This window comes from Geotrypetes seraphini, chromosome 10 (assembly GCF_902459505.1).
Source record: "Geotrypetes seraphini chromosome 10, aGeoSer1.1, whole genome shotgun sequence".
Lineage (NCBI taxonomy): Eukaryota > Metazoa > Chordata > Amphibia > Gymnophiona > Dermophiidae > Geotrypetes > Geotrypetes seraphini.
In genome coordinates, this window is record NC_047093.1 from 107,863,343 (window position 1) to 107,887,931 (window position 24,589).

The 24,589-nt window shown below is 42.2% G+C and overlaps 1 protein-coding gene across 3 annotated transcripts in view; it reads left to right on the forward strand.

The window, feature by feature from the left end:
- Positions 1-24,589, forward strand: part of ALAD (aminolevulinate dehydratase) — a 165,581-nt gene that overhangs the window by 117,515 nt on the left and 23,477 nt on the right. For all 3 annotated transcript variants that reach the window (XM_033960680.1, XM_033960682.1, XM_033960681.1), the window contains exons 9-10: positions 14,330-14,417; positions 23,608-23,694. In XM_033960680.1, the coding sequence (XP_033816571.1) occupies positions 14,330-14,417; positions 23,608-23,694 (175 nt within the window). The remainder of the gene's footprint in view (positions 1-14,329; positions 14,418-23,607; positions 23,695-24,589) is intronic.

The window sequence follows — 24,589 nt, forward strand, 5'->3', positions numbered from 1 at the left end:
GTAGATTGTTTCAAGGGGGGATAATTGGAGGAGTTTCAGGGAGGACATATAGATGTTAAAGAGAATAGGGGATAGGGCTGCCTGTATACTTGAGGATTACATTTAAGCTGTTCTGCTTGGCATATCATGCCTATTATGAAATTGTTCTTCCTTTCATAGGGAGTGAATGCACAAATATAGACCTACCCAGAGCTTGTAAAATCAAATCCCAGTGCTGCTCCTTGTGACCCTGGGCAAGTCACTTAATCCTCCAGTGCCTGCCACTTTGAATGTCAGCTTTGAAATACCAAAGTGACAAAAAGGCGGCATACAAGTCCCCATTTACTCCCCCCCCCCTTATCCAGGTCTGTAATTTTATGCCTGTGGGCCTGAAAGTTTTTGTTTAGTTTAGATCCAGTGAAGATGTTTTTCTGGAGTAAACTATGTAATCTGAAATGAGTTGTCTAAGGCCATGAAAGAGCTGGATGTTTATATACAGTGTCAGCATTTGAAGGCTTTGTTCTTCTTTACCTTAGCTGATTAACTGGGCTATATTCATAGAAGTATTCTTGAATATTATGCATGTATTTGTTGATGTTTATAGACTTAAGTTTGAATTTTTAAAATTATTTCTAAGAACTGATTGGCTTATTAATTGGACTTTGCCTTACATACCCCATTGGTCCATGTTTGACTTCAATTTTACTAAATTTACACAGCTATGTTACGTCCCTTCCAGATTCAGTACGCTGGGTGTTAAATCCCTTCCTGCAATCCAGGAGTTGCAGAAATCCAAACGCTTTTCTGAGCACATGTTCCTCCCACCTTAGAGAGAGAGTTAGAGCCCCCTGTAGTTTCAATGTCTGCAAGCAATCTGTGCAGAAGTCTTTTGAATATGATCTGCATCTTTCTTATTCTTTCACTTAAAGTTGTTGTTTTTGTGTTGTTTTTGGTGGCTTAAGTGTCGGAGGAAAGGGTGTAGTCCCATGGAGCCAGACAGCTGCTTCACAGAGAAGCTTTGGTAGATCTGTGGAGCCATCCTGCTTGTGCCACCCTTCTCAGACTCGGGGGTCTGTCAGGGGTTTAAACACAAGCTGTATGCGTCCTAAGTAAAATTTCCCTCCAGGTTTCAGGGTGCAGGCTGCGTTTTCCTCCCCCCCCCTCCCCTGGTCGTATGGAGAGTTTCCTTGGGGACAGAAGTTAGTCCGTGTCGTTTGGCAGTCTAAAGATCTTAAAGTTTGGTCATTTGGAGCAGTTTCTGAGGCAGAAAATCCTTTTCCTCCATTCAGCTGCAGTGTAACAGAGCTGGCAGATAGGCATTTCACAGACTGTAAGTACACCTCCATTATTTCCTATGGGAGTTTCGGGGTGGGCTATGGGACTCTGTAAAATGCATTTTTTTATTTTCAGGTTTTCTTTATTTTTGATGTTTTGGTGCAAATTTGCTGGCGGTGGTCATCTTGGATTTTTATTGATCTTTTTTCCAAAGTTTTATGTCTTCCTCAAAACCTCTTGATTTGATTGAAAATCATTTGGGTGGACTTCCCAGCCCCAAATCTGTTGAATGTGTACATTGATTGCACCAGATTGGCGTCAATTCAGCACATATACCGCGTGCTGGTAGAGTGGGTGGGAAATTAGGGCTTCACCTCCTTCTGGTCCTCCATTACTGGGGAGTTGGCCTTGGTCTGTGACTACAGAAAAATATCTCGCCCAGGGGCCATTCTGGAGTTTGGCGCCAGATGCCTATGTTCCAAGTCTGGGGATTCTTTTGGTGCAGTGTGATCGCCTCATCAGGGCCCTACAGTATACAAGGTGTGAATTTGCATTGGACTTTTTTTCGGCTCCTCTGGAAAGTATATTCTTTGGATCCAGCTCATTGGACGCAGCCAGCAGGCATGTCGGGTTTTTCTAAACAAGTTGTGCCAGTGGCAGAGATCCCTTTCATCAGCTATGATAGAGCTCGATTGCATTAAGCCATACAGACATTATGCTGCTTCTGTGTCGCCTGCTAGACCAGTATAGTTATTCTGTACAGATGGGTATATACTTCACTATGACCAGCAGGTAGAGACTGAGACAAAAACTTGTAGTATATTAGCTGAGGCTCCCTCTAGAAATCCAGTCTTTCTCAAGTCTCCAGCAGGTAGAGGTAGGAAAAATCTGGCTCCCTCTGTTAGGCCTGTTGGAATTTGTTTTAGGACTTCTGGTTCCCCTTTTAGTGCTGGATGGGCCCTGTTTGGGGATCTGTCTGACCTTGGGGGTCTCATCCTAGGTCCCTCCTCCCCCTGGTTGGTCAGGCTTCCAGCTTTGAGAGCCGTGGAGTCTGTTATGAAGAAAAAAAAAATTCTGAGCCTGTGCCAGTCTAAAGGGTTCTTTCCCTTTAAAAGTACTATATTTTACTACTGTTTTTCTTTTTTCCTTCTTTCCTTCTTTATTCATTTTCAAATTTGACAATAAGTGCACAAAATAATATATTTCAACAAGTTATTACACAATAGCACTTTGATATCTACTATATAAAAATCTAGTGATACGTTTACCCCCCCTACCTCCCAACCTTCATCATATTTTCAATCAGAATATACACATATTATAGAATATATTATAACATATTATGTAAAATTGTACCCAACACCCTCCCCCCTTTTGTTTTTTCTGTTAACCCACGCTTATTCTAGCTAGGTCACATCTGGAGCAATGAGCACTTTTGCAAGGGGGAAAGTGTTCATTGTAATTCAGCTGCGAGGCACTCGTGGTCGGCCTGTTCGAGCGAGGCAGGCCGCTACGAAGAAGAATCAGCATCAGGTGCCAGCAGCTAGGGATCCCCTTCACGATTGCTAGGGCCGGCAGCTGTTCGCGGGGAAGCATGGGGATTCCCTTTCTGTGAAGCGGCTGGGGACTCTTTACAGCTGATGCCAGCTTGCCTGCTTTAACGGTTGGGGCGGTTTAGGCCTCTTAGCTGCTGCAGGACTATGGAGCTTCAGTTTTTTTGGGGGGGGTGATTCAGCTCCATTTTTGGCGGGATGCACCTCCATTTTTGACCTCGCCCCTTTTTGGCGGCAGTTTGTTTGCTGGGTATTCTTCGAGGCGATCTTGCATCTGTGCTCTGTTTCTTCAGATCCCACACCTGGGTCTCCAATGCGGCGCATGAGTCTGCTCGACCTCCATGATCCTGCAGCTGTGGGAGTCAAATTTTTTGTTTACCTCCTCCACTGCCGATTGCAGTTTGAGGCGATCAGCCAATGCAGTCGAGACGGAGTGGGTTATCTCCTGTATCCAGTCTCCCACTGGGAAAGTAAAAGAAGCAGGTTCCGCCGCTATCTTGGTGGAGGGGGACTGGAATTTCTCTCGGGCCGGTCTTGCAACCTTAATAGGCATACCCACCACCACTCAGTTGCCCCGAGGGAGAAGCACAAAGCTTACCGCTGCTCGGGAGGTAAGGAAGGAGATCAGAAAAGTAAAACGTCCAGGAGAAAAAGCTGATTTTGCAGGGGTGGGAGCGGAGCCGTTCTCTCCTGCATCCTGTTAGGCAAGCTGTATCACGTGACCCCCCCTCATGTCTTCTTATGTCCTTTGCCAGATAAGGTCTCCAAAACTGAACACAATATTCCAGGTGGGGCTTCACCAATGACCTGTACAGGGCATCAACACCTTCTTTCTTCTACTTGTTACACCTCTCTTTATGCAGCCCAAGGTCCCTCTCCCCATCCATGCATATCAGCCTCTTACCTCCCAGCATAAACGGCTCCTTCTGATTACTAATCCCCAAATGCATTACTCTGCATTTCTTTGCATTGAATTTTAGTTGCCAGATATTAGTCCATTTCTCTAACTTTTGCAGATCCCTTTTCATGTTTTCTACTCGTTACAGATTTTTGGTATCATCCGCAAAAGGCAAACCTTTCCTTCTAATCCTTCAACAATGCCACTCACAAACATATTGAACAGGATTGGTCCCAGCACAGAACACTGAGTGATGCCACTACTCAACCTTTCCGTCCTCCGAGCAACTTCCATTAACCACCACCCTCTGGCGTCTGTCCAACAACCAATTTCTTATCCAGTTCACCACTTTGGGTCCTAACTTCAGCCCATCAAGTTTGTTCAAGAGCCTCCTATGAGGAACTGTGTCAAAGGCTTTGCTAAAATCTAAATAAATTACATCTAGCATATGTCCCTGATCCAGTTCTCTGGTCACCCAATCAAAAAATTCAATCAGGTTCGTTTGACATGATTTACCTTTAGTAAAGCCATGTTGCCTCGGATCCTGTAGCCCATTAGATCTAGGAAGTTCATTATCCTTTCTTTCAGCAATACTTCCATTATTTTTCCAACAACCGAAGTGAGGCATACCGGCCTGTAGTTTCCCGCTTCATCTCTGTGACCACTTGTGTATAGGGACCACATCCGCTCTTCTCCAATCCTCAGGAACCACTCCTGTTTCCAGAGATTTGTTGAAAAAGTCTTTAATAGGGCCTGTCAGAACCTCTCTGAGCTCTCTCAGGATCCTGTCCGGTCCCATCACTTTGTCCACCTTCAGTTTTTCAAGTTGTTCATAAACACTTTCCTCTGAACGGCACATAATCTTCTCCATTTTCTTGTGTTTTGCCAGGCAATCTTGGTCCTTCTTCAGGATTTTCCTCCGTGAACACAGAAGTATTTGTTTAGCACGTTTGCTTTTTCCTCATCACTCTCCACATATCGGTTCATAGTATCTTTTAGTTTCACAATTCCATTTTTCATTTTCCTCCTTTTACTAATTTATCAGAAAAAATCTTTGTCTCCCTTTTTTACATTTTTAGCCATTTGCTGTTCTGCCTGCGCTTTCGCCAGATGTATCTCTCTTGGTTTCTTTCAGTTTCATCCGGTAGTCCTTTCTGTACTCCTCTTGTGCACATTCACCCCCTACAGGAGTCCCTCTTTTTTTTCAGTGATCTCCACAACATCATCCCTTTCAGATGCCGTTCCCCTGGACGGAACCAGTGTGCAGAAGTTTGCGTTGGTAGCTTCAGGTGGATGCTCTCCACCAGGGCAAGCTTCTTCAGATTTTAATGGTTAACTCTTATGACTGATGCCAGCCTGTCAGGTTGGGGTGATCACTGCAGGACTGCTCCATTCAAGGGCAGTGGACTCCTCGTCAGTGGTATTGGTCAAGCAATTGTATGGAGCTTTTCCTGGCATTACTCGCTTCCAGCCCACTTTATAAGGAAAAGTGGTGCAAGTGTTCTCAGACAATGCCACTGCAGTGGCGTATATAATTTGTCAAGGGGACAGATATATGAATTTAGCACTTAAGAGGTAAGGGGTTGATTCTTTGTACATCGATTTGCAAAGGTCAATGGAGCTAAGGTCTTTTTCTCAACACTGTATATTTATAACATTTTTGCTGCAAAGAAGCAGCATGTTATCTCTGGAGACAGAAATTCAGTTTTGAGAAATGCAAAACCAAGCACCTGTGATTTCTTCTAGATAGAAAACTTGCCCATGACATTATGAATGGATTAATGGAATTCATTTACCCAAAAAATTTAAACATTGCATGAATGTATAGCCTCATGCTGCTGCTGCTTCTACTACTAGCTAGATTAGTGTTCCGCAAACTTTCTCGAGCTGCGGCACACTATAGGTAGTGGCTGTGGCTCGAGGCACCTGGAAGTGCACGGATATCACCATGATGACATCATGTCTATGTTCACGTGTGTGTGAAGGTTCTCCAGGTGGGCCCTGAGACGCCTGGGAGGTGCCAGAAGGGAAGAGGACCAGAGAGAAGGAGAGGTGCTGGCACCCACTGATTGCCTACAGGACGACATCCTATAGGCAGTCAGCTTGCACCAGTGCCTCTTCTCCTCCCCAGTGTACTGCGGCACACCTGAAATCTCAGGAGGCACACTAGTGTGCCTTGGCACATAGTTTGACATACACTGAGCTAGATAATTAAAAAACTAATCCTTATTTCATGATGAATAACATTTGTAATATAATGTATCTTAAATGGAAAACTATCTTTAGATAGATTTTTCCTCAAAAAGCATTTTATTTTATCTCATTTATTACATGCAACAAAGCAAATTAGGAAAATGATGGTAATATTTACCCATAATTAATCCACATATAAAAGGAAATTATCCCAGGACAAGCAGGCAGCATATTCTCACTGATGGATGATGTCACTGACGGAGCCCCGGTATGGACATTTGAAAAGTGAATCGCAACTTTAAGTTTAGAAAGTTTGCGATTAGCCCACACCGCACATGCGCAAGTGCCTTCCCGCACGACATAGGCACGCAGTCCCTCAGTTTTCTAGTTTCTGCAGAGCTAGAAAGATGCGTTTTTCAAAACTGTTTAAATTTTTTCTATCGCTTGTCTTCTGGCTCTCGTGGATTGTGACTTTTTTGTCACAGTTCTTTTGGTTTTTTTATCTTATTTTCTGAGTAAAAAAACCCCCTCTCTTTTTTTTCTGTTTACTTTGCCATCGCGGGCTTTTGGTCCAGCGGGGCCTTATGGACTCTTTTCGCCATAGAGTTTGATATGTCAACAGCTGTCTTCCTGTCCATGTCCCGCCCACCAACGGGTTTCAAAAAGTGTGGTCGCTGTGCTCGGGCCATGTCTGTTACCGCTTCTCACCGCTGGTGCTTGCAGTGTCTGGGACCCGAGCACCATGCCGACTCCTGCTCCCGCTGCTCGTCCCTTCAGAAGCGCACTCTCAAAAATCGGTTGCTTCAACAAAAACAACTATTCGGCGCCGCAATGGAAACGGAGCCCAATTCATCTCAGACACCGTCCGCGCTGACCAATATGACACTGAGGGTGGATCCACCAACCTTGACTCTGGTGTTACAACTCACTCTGGGTAAGCCGGCTAAGAAGCCTTCCACTACCCCTTCCTGGACACAGGTTGAAGCTGCAGTGAGTCAAATCCTGCAGACCTCGCATAAGTCCTGTAAATGCACTGCTCCGATATCGGTGAGTGCCTCCTCTTTGGCCTCATCATCCCTTGACCGTGTTGACCAGCCATCCGTACTGGCCAAAAAGAAGGAAACAGTATCGGCACTTTCCCTTAAGCAGAAAATTGACAATCTGCTTCGGGAGGAGTTGGGAGAGCATTTTACCCTCTTGGCGCCGGCTCACTCTTTAGCAAGCACGGCACCGATCTTCCAGGAACTGGTACGGTCTGAGTTGCTCATGGCACCGACCACTCCTCTTAATGCTACTCCACCGGTGTGGACATTCTCGACCCAGGACTCGAGCATTCCACTCTGGCACTGATCCTCCTCGGCCACATCTCAAGAGGCTGCTCTGGTACAATCAGGCAAAGTCTCCAGTAAATCCAAACATTTGGGGACTTCGACACCGAGCCGTCAAAAGATTCAGATTTATTGGGGGATACTGAGCCTGAAATGACATCTACTACCAATGTGGATTCTTCTGCTTCTGGGTCACCTAGATGTTCACCTGCCAGAACTTCTTCTCCTGAAGAGAACCTTTCTTTTTCCAGATTTTTGTGACAGATGGCACATGATCTGGATGTTTCAATGGAGACTGATTCCAAATACAGCAAGGAGTACTTGGACACACTTGATTATGATCTTCCTGAACTGTTAAAGCTTCCACTCCATGCCATTCTGAAGGAAACTTTCTATAAAAACCTGGAGATTCCTCTCTCTGTTCCTGTGGCTCCTAAACGTTTTGATTCAAGACAAAGTTAGACAAGTTCCTGCTAGACCAGAACATAATGCAGGTAAGGCTAGATTCAGTTAACACTCTGGTCCTTTTCCTAAGGGCCGCCGTGGGAGCAGACTGCAGGGCACGATGGACCACAGGTCTGACCCAGCAGCGGCAATTCTTATGTTCTTATGTGGTACTCTTGCCCTGCTTTGATAAGCCTCAATTGCCCCATGAGTCTCTCGTGGTTGAGTCCACTTTGAAGAAATCCTCTGGGACGAGTGTGTAAGCGTCCGTTCCTCCTGGTAGAGAGGGTAGGACAATGGACAAGTTTGGTAGATGTCTGTACCAAACCAATTATACTTTTTTCTTTTCCTGTTAAGCAAATTTCATCGCTTCAGTAATATCTGCCTTCACGTAAAGCCAAGAAATTTCAATCTCTGGTCTCTACCTCTCTGCAAATTCAAAAATACATGGTGAGATCTATTTATAATACTTTCGAACTCTCATCTAGAGAAGAAGCTATGTCAGTGGTGATGAGACGATTGGCATGGTTGCATGTTTCAGACCAAAATTCGAAAGTACATGGTGAGATCTATTTGATACTTTTGAACTCTCATCTAGAGAAGCAGCTATGTCAGTGGTGATGAGATGATTGGCATGGTTGCGTGTTTCAGACCTTGATGTTAACCACTAAGACCATCTGGCTAATGCGCCATGCCTTGGTGATGAGCTGTTTGGCGCCTCCACCGATACTGTCACCCAAGAGCTGTCCACTCATGAGACCAGATGATTTGTGTTGCTTAAGCCCAAAAAGAAGCCTCCACCTGCTTGGCCTTTTAAGCCTGCTTCCTCTTACCAATGCAGATATGCTGCCAAACCTACCCCTCAGGCACCTACCCAGCCTCGTCAACAACAGCCACGTCAACAACCTAAACAACTGGCTGTTCCTCAGAAATCTGCACAGCCTTTGACGTGTTCCTTCAGAGCATAGCTAGCGTTCCTTTGCTACTTTCTCTGCCTCAACCCATAGGGGGACGTCTTCAGATTTACATCAATCGCTGGGAGCTCATTACATCAGAACTTTGGGTCCTCAACGTCATTCATCAAGGGTATATCCTTCATTTTCACACCCTTCCTCCGGACCATCCTCCAAAAGAGTCTGCTTTAAATCTGACGCAGTCTTCTCTACTTCTCCAGGAGGTCCAATCTCTCCTCCTACTCAATGCAATTGAGGAAGTTCCTCCCTCTCAACACAACCAAGGTTTTTACTCCTGATATTTGTTGGTCCCCAAAAAGACAGGTCTGAGACCCATCCTGAATCTCCGAGCTCTCAACAAATATCTTGTCAAAGAGAAGTTTCGAATGCGTTCTCTCGCCCTTTATCCCCTATTGGCTCAGAACGAATGGCTATGTTCTCTGAACCTCAAGGAAGCCTACACGCATATACCAATTCATCCTGCTTCCAGAAGATACCTCTACTTTCAAATCAGTCGTCGTCGCTACCAATACAAAGTTCTTCCGTTCGGCCTGGCATCTTCTCTCAGAGTCTTCACGAAGTGTTTAATTGTAATGGTAGCAGCCTTCCCATCCCAGGGTCTTCGGGTGTTTCCTTATCTGGACGACTGGTTGATCAAAGCTTCCATCATCTCAGGAGATGACCCTGACGATGACTCACACCATTTCTTTCCTTCAAACCTTGGGTTTTGAAATCAATTTCCCAAAGTCCAACCTCCAACTGACTCAACGTCTTCAGTTAATCGGTGCTATTCTGGATACTACTCTTTTATGAGGGCGTTCCTTCCTCCAGATCGCCCAGCTGCCTTGCTTCATCTCTGTCAACAGATGTTTCAGCTCCAAAAAATCTCTGTGAGATGCATGATGGTTCTCCTAGGCTACTTGGCCTCAATGGTTCATGTTACCCGACTAGCCAGATTGTATCTTCGCACTCCTCAGTGGGCCCTAGCTTCTCAGTGGTGTCAGGTGGCAGATCCACTCTCACAGCATATCTCTGTAACCTCATCTGTTCTTTAGTCACTCCACTGGTGAATGACCTCTTCCAATCTATCCAGAGGTGGTCTTTTCCATCTTCCTCGGCATCACCAAGTTCTCACGACAGATGCTTCTCCCTATGCCTGGGGAGTGCACAGGAGTGGCCTTCAGACGCAGGGTTATTGGATTTCCAAAGAATGCAAATTTCACATCAATTTGCTGGAGCTCAGAGAGATGTATTGCGCGTTAAAAGCTTTCCAACATCTCCTGACCGACCAAGTTCTCCTCCTTCACACGGACAATCAAGTGGCGATGTGCTACATCAACAAGCAAGGAGGCACAGGCTCTCTTCTTCTATGTCATTAGGCTCAAAAGATTTGGCTTTGGGCAACCACCTGCAATCTTTTTCTGCGAGCAGTCTACATACAGGGCGAACAGAATTCCTTGCCAGACAACCTCAGCCGAATTCTTCAGCCTCACAAATGGACACTCAGCTCGACAAACTCTTCAGTCCATCTTTGCACAATGGGGCACTCCTCAAGTGGGCTTATTCGCAGCATCCTACAACCACAAACTGCCCCGCTTCTGCTCCAGGCTTTGCACTCCTCACCCCCTGGAAGCAGATGCGTTTCTTCTGGATTGTTCTTCTGGATTGTTCCTCTATGCGTTCCTTCCCACTCCTCATCCTGAATACTCTTTTCAAACTTAAGCAGGAATCAGCCACCATGATACTCGTAGCTCCTCGGTGGCCCAGACAGCATTGGTTCTCCTTCTACTTCAGCTCAGCACCAGGGAACCCATACTTCCAATATTTCCTACTCTGCTTACACAGAATCAAGGAGCTTTTCTTCATCCCAACCTGCAATCGTTACATCTGACAGCTTGATATCTCTCGGGCTGACATCAATGTATCTCTCTCAGCCTGTCCGCACTATTATTGACGCTTCCAGGAAACCGACCACTCAACAGTGTTATCAACAAAAGTGGATTCGGTTTTTTTCCTGGTGTCTCCTTTGTCATTATCCTGATCCAGCTTCCTTGTCATTGAAATTGATCCTGGATTATCTCCTTCATCTCTCTGATTCTGGTCTTAAATCTACATCTATCAGAGTCTATCTCGGTACTATTATAGCTTTTCATATGCCAGTCGAGGGAAAGCCTCTCAATGCTCATCTGTTGGTCTCCAGATTCATGAAAGGACTTTTCAGTGTTAACCACCTCTCAAGCCTCCATGTAGTTCTTTCCAGGTTGATGAAACCACCATTTGAACCAATGCCAACAGCTCATCTTAAATTTCTCAACTGGAAAGTAGTTTTTCTCATCTCCCTCACTTCTGCCAGGAGAGGCAGTGAGCTACAAGCTTTCACAGTTTTTCACCATGATAAAGTGGTTCTACGCATGCATCCTAAGTTTCTACCGAAAGTAGTTACAGACTTTCATCTCAATCAGTCCATTGTTCTTCCAGTTTTTTTCCCTAAGCCTCATTCTCATCCAGGAGAAATGGCCCTGCACACTTTGGACTGTAAACATGCTTTGGCCTATTATATCGATCGGACAAAGCCTCATAGAACATTTCCCCAACCCTTCATCTCTTTTGATCCTAACAAGTTGGGTCATCCTGTCACCAAACGGACAGTATCCAACTGGTTGGCTGCCTGTATCTTATTCTGCTATACTCAGACCGGACTACCTCTGGAGAGTCGTGTCACTGCTCACAAAGCCCGTGCTATGGCAGCTTCTCTAGCTTTCCTCATTTTTATTCCTATTGAGGAAATCTGCAAAGCTGCCACCTGGTCCTCACTGCACATTACTGTCTGGAAATTTTTTCCAGATGGGATGGGCACTTCGGCCAGTCAGTTTTGCAAAATTTGTTTTCTTAATGGCCAACTCTCCCTCCATCCCTTTCTAGTTAGCTTGGAGGTCACCCATCAGTGAGAATATACTGCCTGCTTGTCCTGAAATAAAGCACAGTTACTTATCGTAACAGGTGTTATCCAGGGACAGCAGGCAGATATTCTCACAACCCACCCACCTCCCCTGGTTAGCTTCTTAGCTGGCTTATCTTAACTGAGGGACCACTTGCCTACGTCGGGCAGAAAGGCACTCGGTGCGGGCTAATTGCGAACTTTCTAAACTTAGTTGCGTTTCACTTTGTAAGTGTCTGTACCGGGGCTCCATCATTGACATCGCCCATCAGTGAGAATATCTGCCTACTGTCCCTGGATAACACCTGTTACGGTAAGTAACTGCTATTTCAACATATAATCCACCTTGTAGGATTCACCTTTTCAAAGGCAAATACTACTAACAGGCAATGAATGAATGAATTAAAAAAAAAATCTGATATAAATAAACCAATTGATTTTTATTCACCCTATACTTAGCATATTTTATAATATCAAATGTACTACTTTTTAAATTTGGAGTAAGAATGATTGAAGGATTAAGGAAAGTAATGAATAAGAGAATCTGATTCTCTCTAGTCAGAGAAAAGGACAGGTGGACATGGATCCAAAATATAAGAGTTCCTTTATTCAATTTGCAGGCTATCAGCTTCCATATGAGAAAATCTATAAAATTTGACCACATTGATTAGGGCAAGATGGTAGACTGCTCTACAGAAATATTCTATAGATCAATCAGTGGTATCATCATATGGAACATTTATCTATGTAGACAGAGGAAGCAAGACTGATTCTTGGTTGGATGTGAAATGCTAACTGCTTACAATGCAGAGAATCAACAGTAAAAATAAACTTTGCCTATAGGTTTCCTAAGCAATTGTAAGAATGAAGAAAAAAGTTATTTAAAATTGTTAGCATTGAATAATAGAACTTATAACTGTCAGCACTTATTATAAAGTGGGCATGCTAGGTTTAAGGGGACTGGCAGGGGATGGTAGCTCTAAAGCAGCAGTTCTCAACATTTTTTCTGTTATGACACTCCTAACTGATAATAGTCACATACATTAAAAAAGAGACAAGTTAATCAAATTATTTATTTTTTAAATGAGTATCACTAATGGGCAGACTGGATGGACCGTTCAGGTCTTTATCTGCTGTCATTTACTATATTGCTATGTATGATATACTGAATGCGACAATTTGCAGATGATGAAAGAAAAATTCCTATATATGTAATGTAATGTAATTTATTTCTTATATACCGCTACATTCGTTAGGTTCTATATCATTTCACTGCTGCTGCTGATATAAGAGAAATAGATGCAATGGTGGTGAGTGCTAAGGAAGAGGAGAGGGGTGCGCCATAGGGGTGTAACGTTTCCAGTTGGTGCTGATAACTGGAATAGGGACTAGGTATGGAGATGAAGTATTTGACTTCCTAGTTCTCAACTCTCCACCATAGACATGCTGAGAAAAGCACAGGAGAGCAGTCAAAATTTTAATTATTATAAACAAGCAAAAACTTTACATATATTGCTATCAATTCGGATGATTATATCACAATGCACTTAGATAAGCCTTTTAGTAGATCTTCAGAAGTGCTCCTCATAGATTTTTGTTTTACTTTACTTTCCATAAGTTATGTAGCACTGACTTCATCATGTGATCTAAGGCTTTTTTATGTGTCATATTCAGACTCCTTATGAAACTCTACTTATATATTTTATAGAAATTAATGCAAAACTTAGCTCATATCACAGGTGCTTCTTTTTTTTTTTTAATTCTTTATTGATTTTCCAAACTTCAATAGTGCAATACACAAATATATAACATATAATGTCAATAAAAGCACATTCAACTTACAAATAAACATAACCAACCATTTTCTCCCACTCACCTAATGATTATTCAATAAAAACACAGAAACATAGATTTTCCCAATAACCTTACCCTATTCAAATTAATATCCTCCTCAAGTGTAAATACTCAAAGGTCAAAATTAGGACAGAAATAGCCCCCTTCCCTGGATGTGTGTGAAAAAAAACAAAAACTGACTCATAATCGAAGACCTACTATAGTGAAGTAATATAAGATGTAAACGGGTCCCAAACCAATTTAAGTAAGTTACTGTGCCCCAAACTAACGGCATTCAATTCATATCTATAGCTGGAGCACAGATTTTCCCACCAGAAAGGGAAATTTAGACGATCATAATTCTTCCAATTTTGGTTTACCATCTGCATGGCTATCACGGTCATGAATCAAATTCCTTCCTCCCTTGTCAGTAATTTCAGGTTGACATCTCCTCTCTAGGTTTAATATAGCTCCGCCCCAGAGCTACACAGGAAACCAGACACCTGCAGCTTAGATCTCAAAGCTACGGTAATCGTGGATTGAAGAGGCAAAGATCTGTGCTTCTGCCATATTTTGCCTCGCAGCTTTATCAAGGAAGTCTCCCCCAAATCATCACATCTTTCCAAAACGGATCAGGATGGAAAGATGTGATTTTGGGAGGGGGGTGGGCTTCTTGATAAAGCTGCGAGGCAAAATAACTTATGGAAAGTAAAGTAAAACAAAATCTATGAGGAGAACTTCTGAAGATCTACTAAAAGGTTTATCTACTACATTGTGATATAATCATCAAAATATTAATGACACTCCAGTGTGACCTGACACACTGGTTGAGAACACTGCTCTAAAGTTATGGTACCTTAATGGTGCAGGGCAGGTGTTTATTGGCACTGAAGAATGAATGCCAATATTGCTTAATGGAGCATTTTCTCCCCTAGAGATGCAGCACAGTCTGCACCAGCTTTTGGTGATCGTCGATGCTACCAGCTTCCCCCAGGGGCCCGGGGACTAGCCAGAAGAGCTGTGGTAAGTACCAGCACTCAGTAGTATCACTCCTAGTGTTTAAATCAGGGGTGTACAACCTGAGGGCTGCATGTGGCCCTGTGAAGTATTTTGTGCTGCCCTAGTCAAGGGTGATGCAGTGTTTTCCTCTGCTGCCCCCGGGTGTTTACCATCTGGCCGGCTCCTTCCTCTGTCTTGCTGCAGTGTTTGCGTGGCCCCAGAAATTTTTTTCAGCCAATGCGGCCCAGGGAAGCCAAAAGGTTGCACACCCCTGGTTTAAAGTATCACTGATTCTTTAGAATTTAAAAATATGTAGCCTATAGCATATGAGCTTTACTATTTTTGTAACAGGAACCAGAGTGCAATGTTGCTTCTGAGCCTGGAATGATGGGTTGAAGGGAGAGGCCAATGAAGTATTAAAGATACATGTGTTTTTAAAAAGACCTTATATTCAGTTACTGCTTGGTGCAGTGGTCCTACTGGGGGACCTTGGTAATAGTCTCACTGTTGTATGTGGCATTATTACCAATGTCCCCCAGAAGCTCCGACTTAGGACATCTGCTGTGCTTCATTTAATTGTTGGTTTCTTGTGTTTAGACTTCATTTATTTTCTTTTTTTCTTTCTTAGGATTTGCTTATTGCCTTTTTAAATTTCTTTATTCATTTTAAAGCCATAAGTAAGTGCAAAATAAAATAAAATCATATAATTCTATAAAAGTACTTAAATATTTTATCACCCCCCCAATAATTATATCTAAGAACTACACTCTAATTGAGAATTGAAAAATACATTCCAACCTGCTCTCCCACCCACCCACCCTGGACATATTTGACCAAAGGGCATAATCAGCAATCACTCTTTGCAAAATTTTGTCAATGGCTCCCAAATCTTCAGAAACTTCTTATAATATCCCTGATGTATGGCCATATTACATTCCATCTTAAAAACATGACAGAGAGACTCCCACCAAAAGGAATAGTTCAGTCTATCCCAGTTTTTCCAATTCCTTAGAATAAACTGTATGGCAACCCCTGTCATAATAAATAGAAGTTTATTATTATAGGATGATATTTGGCTTTTAGCTCTCATCATAGTGCCAAATAGCACAGTGTCATATGTTAGTGCCACTGGATTTTCCATTACTTTGTTTACCTGATCCCAAATGGATCTCCAAAATTGAAGTATCAAGGGACAATAAAATAATAAATGATCTAATGTCCCAGGTTCGAGATGACAAGTTTGTCTCAAATGCAGACACCATACATCTCATCCTCCAAGTCCAAATTCGTGGCCATTGAGACGCAGTAATCTGATGCTTTATCTCAATGCTCCAAATGTCACGAAGACCAGTTTTTGGTTTCTTATTCAAAAATCCAGATATTAATTTATACCACTTAGCGGCCTGGTGACCCAGGAAATCTGCCTGGAAGCACAGGAATGGCAAACTATATTGATTTTTAAGATTTTTCCAATCAGGGAACCCCTCCTGAATGGCCTGCCTCAACTTCAACCACCTATAACTGAGTTTTAGCAATACCAAATTTTTGTTGCAGTCGTGAAAACTCAAGCAGCTTTCCGTCTGATACTACATCGTCTAAAGTATGTTCTTTAAATTATTACATGACTGTTGACTGGATTATTAAATGACTAGTGGGTGGATAAGGGAGTTATGATATGATTACTAATTAGGTAACTATAGATTTTATGTGTTTGGTTTTTTGTTTTTTTAAAATTCATTTATTTTTACTAAAGCTATTTACTTATTCTTTATGGTTTTGGGATAAATTTAGAGATGTAAATGGGGAAATTTAGAATATGTATTCTTAAGGAATGAATTGTCACAAAATTGATTTATATATCCTTTTTAGTGTATCAATAAGTAATATATGAAAAATCTAATACGCTGTTCATTTTATTCTATAGGCACATTTATGATTCTGTGCATGTTAGGTAACTTAAAATTAGTCTTTGATCTGTTTGGGTCTTAATTATTATTACATGAGTATTGCTGGAATAAGGGAATTATGAGATTTTGGTTAGTTAGATTACTCTATAAATTTCTTATATTTATGAAATTCATTATAACATTAATTAATATTATACATTAGTCTTAATTGCTTATTGCCTTTTTAAAAAATTTCACCAAGGTGGTATACAGCAAGTATAACCCAGACATAGGGAAAACAATTGTAACAATAAGACATTCAAATACCAGTACACATAAGAACATAAGAATTGCCATACTGGGACAGACCAAAGGTCCATCAAGCCCAGTATGCTGTTTTCTAGCAGTGGCCAATTCAGGTCCAAAGTACCTAGCTAGATCCCAAGTAGTAAAACAGATTTTATGCTGCTTATCCTAGGAATAAGCAGTGGAGTTCCCCAAGCCATCTCAGTAATGGCCTATGGATTTCTCTCTTAGGAAATAATCCAAACCTTTTTTTAAACCCCGCTAAGCTAACTAATTTCAGCACATTCTCCAGCAACGAATTCCAGATTTTACTGTTCAAAGAGTTTTATTGATTTTATAAGCGAAAAACATAATACAATACCAACAATATGCATGCTCCCAAAAAGGAGGCACATAATAACAATGAGCATTAACACATGTAAAGTGCATCTGTAATGAAACAATATTCTAAAGACAGTAGATGCATTAAGAGAGGGTGGGTAAAAGAAACGGGATGAGAAGTACGGATGTAGGCATGTTATACAAATCAGAAATAGAAATATAAGGCATTCAAACATAAAAGGAAATAAGGCAAGTCAAAGTATAAGTAAGCGAGCAATTGAAGTCATCAATCAGGTAACATAGAAGAAAGACTAGTAATGAGAGGAATGTCAAAAATCAGATTTGCAATAATCCAGCAATAAAGACCAAGTTTTCCTATAAGCAGACAAGGAATTATGTCGTTCAGCAATACTACGTTCATATTTTAGAAACAGACAAATTGAGTGCCACCAGTGATTGACATGCAGTTTAGTGGTATCCTTCTAGTGCTGGAGGATTAAGGAAAGGGCGGCAAATAACAATATAATCAGCAGGCGTTCATGGTGAATGGGCAGTGTGGAAGTAAGTGTTACGGAGCCAGTGAGCAGTATATCCAAGGAGAAAGGGTCTTCGATATTCATAATACGGGTGATAATAGACCAAACATCAGACCAGAAAGACAAGACAGAAGGACAAGTATAAAGCATATGGGACAAGGAGCCATCAGTGGATTTACGTGGACGCAAAAATCTATGCCAAGATTCTAGCCACTCGATTACAATCTGTACTTCCTCACCTGATTCATCCTGACCAATCCATCTTCTTACACAATCGATATTCTTCTAATAACACTCGTCTTCTATCACACATCATACACCACACAGATTCTAATCCCGATAGATTCTTAGTTATGGCACTTGATGCCGAAAAAGCCTTTGACCATATTGAATGGTCCTTTCTTTTCCATACACTCCAATGGTTTGGCTTTTCTGAGGTCTTCATCCGTATGATCAAGACCCTATATTCCTCTCCCCAAACCAGAATTATGATTAACGGCCGACTCACCCAATCTTTCTCCCCCTCTAGAGGCACGAGACAGGGATGTCCTCTCTCACCTCTTCTTTTTAATATTGCCCTGGAACCTTTTCTCACAGCCGTCCGAATGGACCCTAACATTGTGGGCTTTCATCATGGCTCTTTCAGTTAAACTGTCTGCTTATACCGAGGGGAAAAATGGCTGGGAAGGAACAAGGGACAAACTGCAGGAGTCGACTAACCCAGAAGAAGTGGTTACAATGTCTGCAGCAAAAGAGAAGAAAATATGGACCGAAGCACAGGGAAAAGAAAGGAGGACAGCAAAATACCAGGATCTAAAGTGCATATATGCTAATGCAAGGAGCCTAAGAAACAAAATGGGGGAACTAGAAGCCTTGGCCAACGCAGAAGACATCGACATCATTGGAATCTCTGAAACATGGTGGAATGAGGAAAGCAAATGGGATACAGCACTACCGGGATACAAGCTCTATCGCCAGGACAGAACAGGACAAAAAGGAGGTGGAATAGCCCTATACATAAAAGAAGGCATACAATCCACACAAATGGACACAGCAGAGACGGCCAGCAAGCCGGAATCTCTATGGGTTAAAATACCGGGAAGGAAAGGGCCTGAAATAAAGATGGGCCTATTTTATCGCCCACCGGGGCAAACCAGAGATATCGATGAGGAATTGGAAGCCGAGATGAAGCGTGAATGCAAAAGCGGCAACACGGTTATTATGGGAGACTTCAACTACCCTGGGATAGACTGGAGGCTTGGAAGCTCGAAATGCACTAGGGAGACAAAATTCCTGGAAGCTACACAGGATTGTTTCATGGAACAGCTTGTTAGAGAACCGACGAGAGGAAATGCCACTCTGGATCTAATCCTAAATGGGTTAAGGGGAACTGCAAAGGAAGTAGAAGTAGTGGGTCCGTTGGGAAACAGCGATCATAATATGATCAAGTTCAAGGTTGAGGTAGGAGTGTCAAAAGGCAAGAGATCCATTGCGACAACTTTTAACTTCAGGAAAGGAAACTACGAAGCAATGAGGGAATTGGTAAGGAAGAAACTTAGGAACACTTCCAAAACATGGCTAACGGTAAATCATGCCTGGTCCTTCTTCAGGGACATGGTGAGCGAGGCGCAAAATCTGTATATCCCCAGATTCAGGAAGGGGTGTAAAAAGAATCGAACAAAAGACCCGGCGTGGATAACCAAAACAGTGAAGGAAGCGATAGGCAATAAGAAAAAATCATTCAAGAAATGGAAAAAGGACAAAACTGAGGGGAACTGGAAAGAGCACAAGAAGCATCAAAAAGAATGTCACCGTGAGGTTCGGAAAGCCAAAAGAGAGTATGAAGAGAGGCTAGCCAGGGAAGCAAGAAATTTCAAACCATTCTTCAGATATGTTAAAGAAAAGCAGCCGGCTAGAGAGGAAGTGGGACCGCTGGACGACGGAGACAGGAAGGGAGTGGTGAAGGAGGAGAAGGTAGTGGCAGAAAGGCTTAACATGTTCTTCTCGTCTGTATTTACAAACGAAAACACGTCCAACATACCGGAACCTGAGCAATTCTTCAACGGAAGTCAGGCAGAAAAATTAACATCCATAGAAGTGAGCCTTGAGGACGTTCGTAGGCAGATAGAAAAACTAAAAACTGACAAATCCCCGGGTCCGGATGGCATACATCCAAGGGTTCTGAAGGAATTAAAGGAGGAGATAGCGGAACTACTGCAGCAAATTTGCAACTTATCCCTGAAAACGGGCGAGATCCCGGAAGATTGGAAGATAGCCAACGTTACGCCCATCTTTAAAAAGGGATCAAGAGGTGACCCGGGAAACTACAGGCCGGTGAGCCTGACTTCGGTTCCGGGGAAAATGGCAGAAGCACTGATAAAAGAAAACATCGATCAACATTTTGAAAAAAATGAACTTCTGATAACCAGCCAGCATGGTTTCTGCAAGGGAAGATCGTGCCTAACGAACTTATTGCACTTCTTCGAAGGGATCAACAAACGGATGGACAAAGGAGACCCATAGACATCATATATCTAGATTTCCAAAAAGCCTTTGACAAGGTGCCCCATGAACGTCTACTCCGGAAACTGAAGAACCATGGGGTGGAAGGAGACGTACATAGATGGATCAGAAACTGGTTGGAGGGTAGAAAACAAAGGGTAGGAGTGAAGGGCCACTACTCCGACTGGAGGAGGGTCACGAGTGGTGTCCCGCAGGGCTCAGTGCTCGGGCCGCTGCTATTTAATATCTTCATAAATGATCTAGAAACAGGAACGAAGTGCGAGATAATAAAATTTGCGGACGACACCAAACTATTTAATGGAGCTCGGACTGCAGAGGACTGCGAAAAGTTGCAAAGGGACTTGAACAAATTAGAAGAATGGGCGGCGAAATGGCAGATGAAGTTCAACATTGAAAAATGTAAAGTATTACATGTGGGGAGCAGAAACTCGAGGTACAACTATACAATGGGAGGGATGTTATTGAATAAGAGTACCCAGGAAAGGGACTTGGGGGTAATGGTGGACATGACAATGAAGCCGTCGGCACAGTGTGCAGCGGCCGCTAAGAGAGCGAATAGAATGCTTGGTATAATCAAAAAGGGTATTACAGCCAGAACGAAAGAAGTTATCCTGCCGTTGTATCGGGCGATGGTGCGCCCGCATTTGGAGTACTGCGTCCAATATTGGTCGCCGTATCTTAAGAAGGATATGGCATTAGTCGAGAGGGTTCAAAGGAGAGCAACACGTCTGATAATAGGTATGGAAAACCTGTCATACTCTGAGAGATTGGAGAAGCTGAGTCTCTTTTCCCTGGAGAAGAGGAGACTTAGAGGGGATATGATAGAGACTTACAAGATCATGAAGGGCATAGAGAGAGTAGAGAGGGACAGATTCTTCGAACTTTCGAAAAATAAGAGAACAAGAGGGCATTCGGAAAAGTTGAAAGGGGACAGATTCAAAACAAATGCTAGGAAGTTCTTCTTTACCCAACGTGTGGTGGACACCTGGAATGCGCTTCCAGAGGACGTTATAAGGCAGAGTACGGTACTGGGGTTCAAGAAAGGATTGGTCAAATTCCTACTGGAAATGGGGATAGAGGGGTATAGATAGAAGATTACTGCACAGGTCCTGGACCTGTTGGGCCGCCGCGTGAGCGGACTGCTGGGCACGATGGACCTCGGGTCTGACCCAGCAGAGGCATTTCTTATGTTCTTATGTTCTTATGCAGATGATATTCTACTTTATATCACTCCAGAATCTTTACCTCATGTCCTTTCTCAAATCCGTCTTCACTCTGATATTTCTGGATATAAATTGAATATTTCCAAGTCTGAAGTCTTACCCTTGAACTGCATAGATGCACAACCTGATGTTCTCAGCCAGGGCTTCATCTGGTCCCCCCAAAAAATCAAGTATCTTGGACTACTGTTTGTACCCTCTATTGACTCGACCATCCAACTTAATGGAGACCATATTATTTCAACTATACTTGCTTGTACATGTAAATGGTCCTCTCTTAAACTGTCGTGGTTAGGCCGTCTTTCTACTATCCGAATGATGATTGTCCCTAAAATTAATTATGTTCTCAGCATGCTCCCCATGCTTCTACCTCACTCTGTATATACCCTGTATATACCCCATGCTTCTACCTCACTCTGTATATAAAGCTTCTTGTGCATTTCCTCTGGCAAGGAAAGCAACCCAGAATTGCTCTTAAAAAACTGAAATGCTCTCGAGTAGATGGGGGGGGGAGGGTTAATTTCCCTTGCTTTAGAAACTATCACATGGCTTTCCTGATGACACAAGGATCCCTTTGGTTAGCTCTCACTTCTCCTTCTATACACCCCAATTGGTTGCATCTTGAACATACTATAACTGATCCAATTCACCTCAAATATGCCCCTTGTATGACCATTCCTGTGTCTGTGAAGGAAAATCCCATTCTTATGAGCACTTGGACGGCACTTTGCTATATAGACTCTATTTCTCCTCATAAATGGGCATGTTCCTCTGCAGCTCCTATTTGGAGCAATCCGACTATCAAAATAAACAAGGAGGTGGTAGCATGGAAAGGTTGGCAACAGCGGGGAATTTGGTTTCTGCACCACCTTCTCCTTAATGACATCTGGCTCTCCTTCTCTGATCTTATTGCTAAGTTCCGAATCACTCAATCACAGTACTTTCTGTGGATCCAGCTCATCACTGCCTCAAATTTGCTTTTCCCTCTCCTTCCTCTCTTCATGACTCTCCAGACTTACCTGCTTTAACTGCTTCTTATTCTGCCACAAAAGTACAGTTGCCAAATGGCTCAAGCTCATACTACTACGCCCCCTCTCGATACTATAGCTAAATGGGATGCATCGCTACATATCTCATTTACAGAACAAATATGGCTTCTTATGTGGCCCAAATTATTAAAATCGCTTAGATCAGCCTCACATTTACAAACTGCCCTATTTCTATATCATAGAGCCTTCTAGACTCCTGCCAAATCGGCCAAACTTAACTGGTCATATGATGGATGCTGCTGGACTTGTAAATCCACTGACAAAATTCCAGATTTTAATCACATGTTGTGTGAAGAAATATTTTCTATGGTTTATTTTAAATCTGCTTAGTAGCTTCATCACATGCCCCCTAGTCCTAGTATTTTTGGAAAGAGTGAACAGAAGTTTTACATCTACCCTTTCCACTCCACTCAGTATTTTATAGACTTCTATCATATCACCCCTGAGCAGGCTCTTCTCCAAGCTGAGGAGCCCTAGCTGCTTTAGCCTCTCCTCATGGGGAGGTTGTCCCAAAACTTTTATCATTGTTGTTACTGTTCTCTGTATTTTTTTCTAATTCCCCTATATCTTTTTTGAGATATGGCAACCAGAACTGCACACAGTATTTGAGGTATGGTCATACCACAGAACGATACAAGGGCATTATAACATTTTCATCTTTGTTTTCCATTCCTTCCTGATAATTCCTAACATTCTATTTGCTTTCTTAGCTGCTGCTGCACACTGAGCTGAGGATTTCAAAGTTTCCTCAACAATCATATCTAGATCCTTTTTCTGGACAGTGGCTCCTAACATAGAACCCAACATCATGTAGCTATAGTTTGAGTTCCTTTGTTCCACATGCATCACATTAAATGTCATCTGCCGTAATATGCTACTTAGTCAATATACATTAAAATATTTTAATAGACCACAAAGGAGAAAATGGAAGTGGAACATATAGACAGAGTAACAGGAGTTCTAGATAGATACGGGTGACTTAAGGAAAAATTGCATGCACATTCAGAAAAAGTGCATGCTAGTGATCTCAGCTATTGTAATTTGATTTGTGTTCTAATAACCATAACAGCTTTTTAGACACTTTGGAGGCCATATATAGACAAAGATGAAGAGACAAATTTCTTTATATTGTCAGTGGTAGAAATGCACAGCCAGAGACCAACAGAATCAAAAAGCCTGATAATAAATAATAATAATAAATGACCTCACCTTGAAAAATGACACTGAACTGGTGTCCCCAAACTAGGACTAAGGGCATAATTATTTTGTTAAGCTCTGCTTAAAAAAAATAAAAAAATAAAAAAAATAGTAACAAAGCAGTGTACTTGTTATGAAATTAGTTAATTTCTACTTATTGCTCTCTCTTCTCCCAGGATCGTGATGTGCGGGAGGGTGCAGATATGCTGATGGTGAAGCCAGGAATGCCCTATCTGGATATCATTCGGGAGGTGAAGGATAAAGTAAGTTTTCATCATAAGCTTTTTGCTCCTTTTATCTTATCAATGGCCTATCATGTATCAGATTAATATTCAAAATAATTAGATTAGAAAGAGAGATTTTCATTCAGAAGGCAAAGAAATCAGACTCTTCAACTGACTGGACAACATTTTTTGTTTTGTTTTTTAATCAATAAAATTATATATTTTCAGCCTCATTTTAGACAGTTGTAGAAGTAGGAATTGAGATGTATAAGTCAGCGTGCTTCAAGTTTCAGCACAATTTTAGAACAGAATCTTCCAGTGTAGATGTAGTGTGTGTTGTGTTGATGTTGAAAGTAACATATGAACCTTATTGACCACATAACACCAGCCTACTTTAAAACACACTGGCTCCCAGTGAAAGGTCAAATCCTAATCAAATTCTATTGCCTCTTGTTTCTATTTCCCATTGTTTCACGGTGTGTACTTCTACACTGAGTTTCCAATTTTATTTAATCTTTGATATACTGTTTATCAAAAGTATACCTAAACGATTACAATTATCAAAATATTGTTAAAACAAAACTTAAGTTTGGAGAGGACGACAGAACAAATAGATTTACTGGAACAAAAAGGAAAAATGGGAAAAGGTAAGAGCATAAATACAATGAGAAAATAAAGCTTAAAAGGAAGGGAAGAAACGGAGGGGCTATAGCACACTAGGGTAGGGGTCGCTTCAAAAGAAGCATTTCAATTTGGTACTGCCGACTGCATAGAAGCTGTTAGGGCTCTAAGTGAATGAAATCAGAGTGAGTAGGCATCTTTAAAGAAGAATGTTTTTAGTTTACATTTGAATTTATCAAGAGATGTTTCTTGTCTAAGATCTGATGAAAGGGCGCTCCATAATGTAGGGGCAGTGACTGAGAAAATGGTTTTG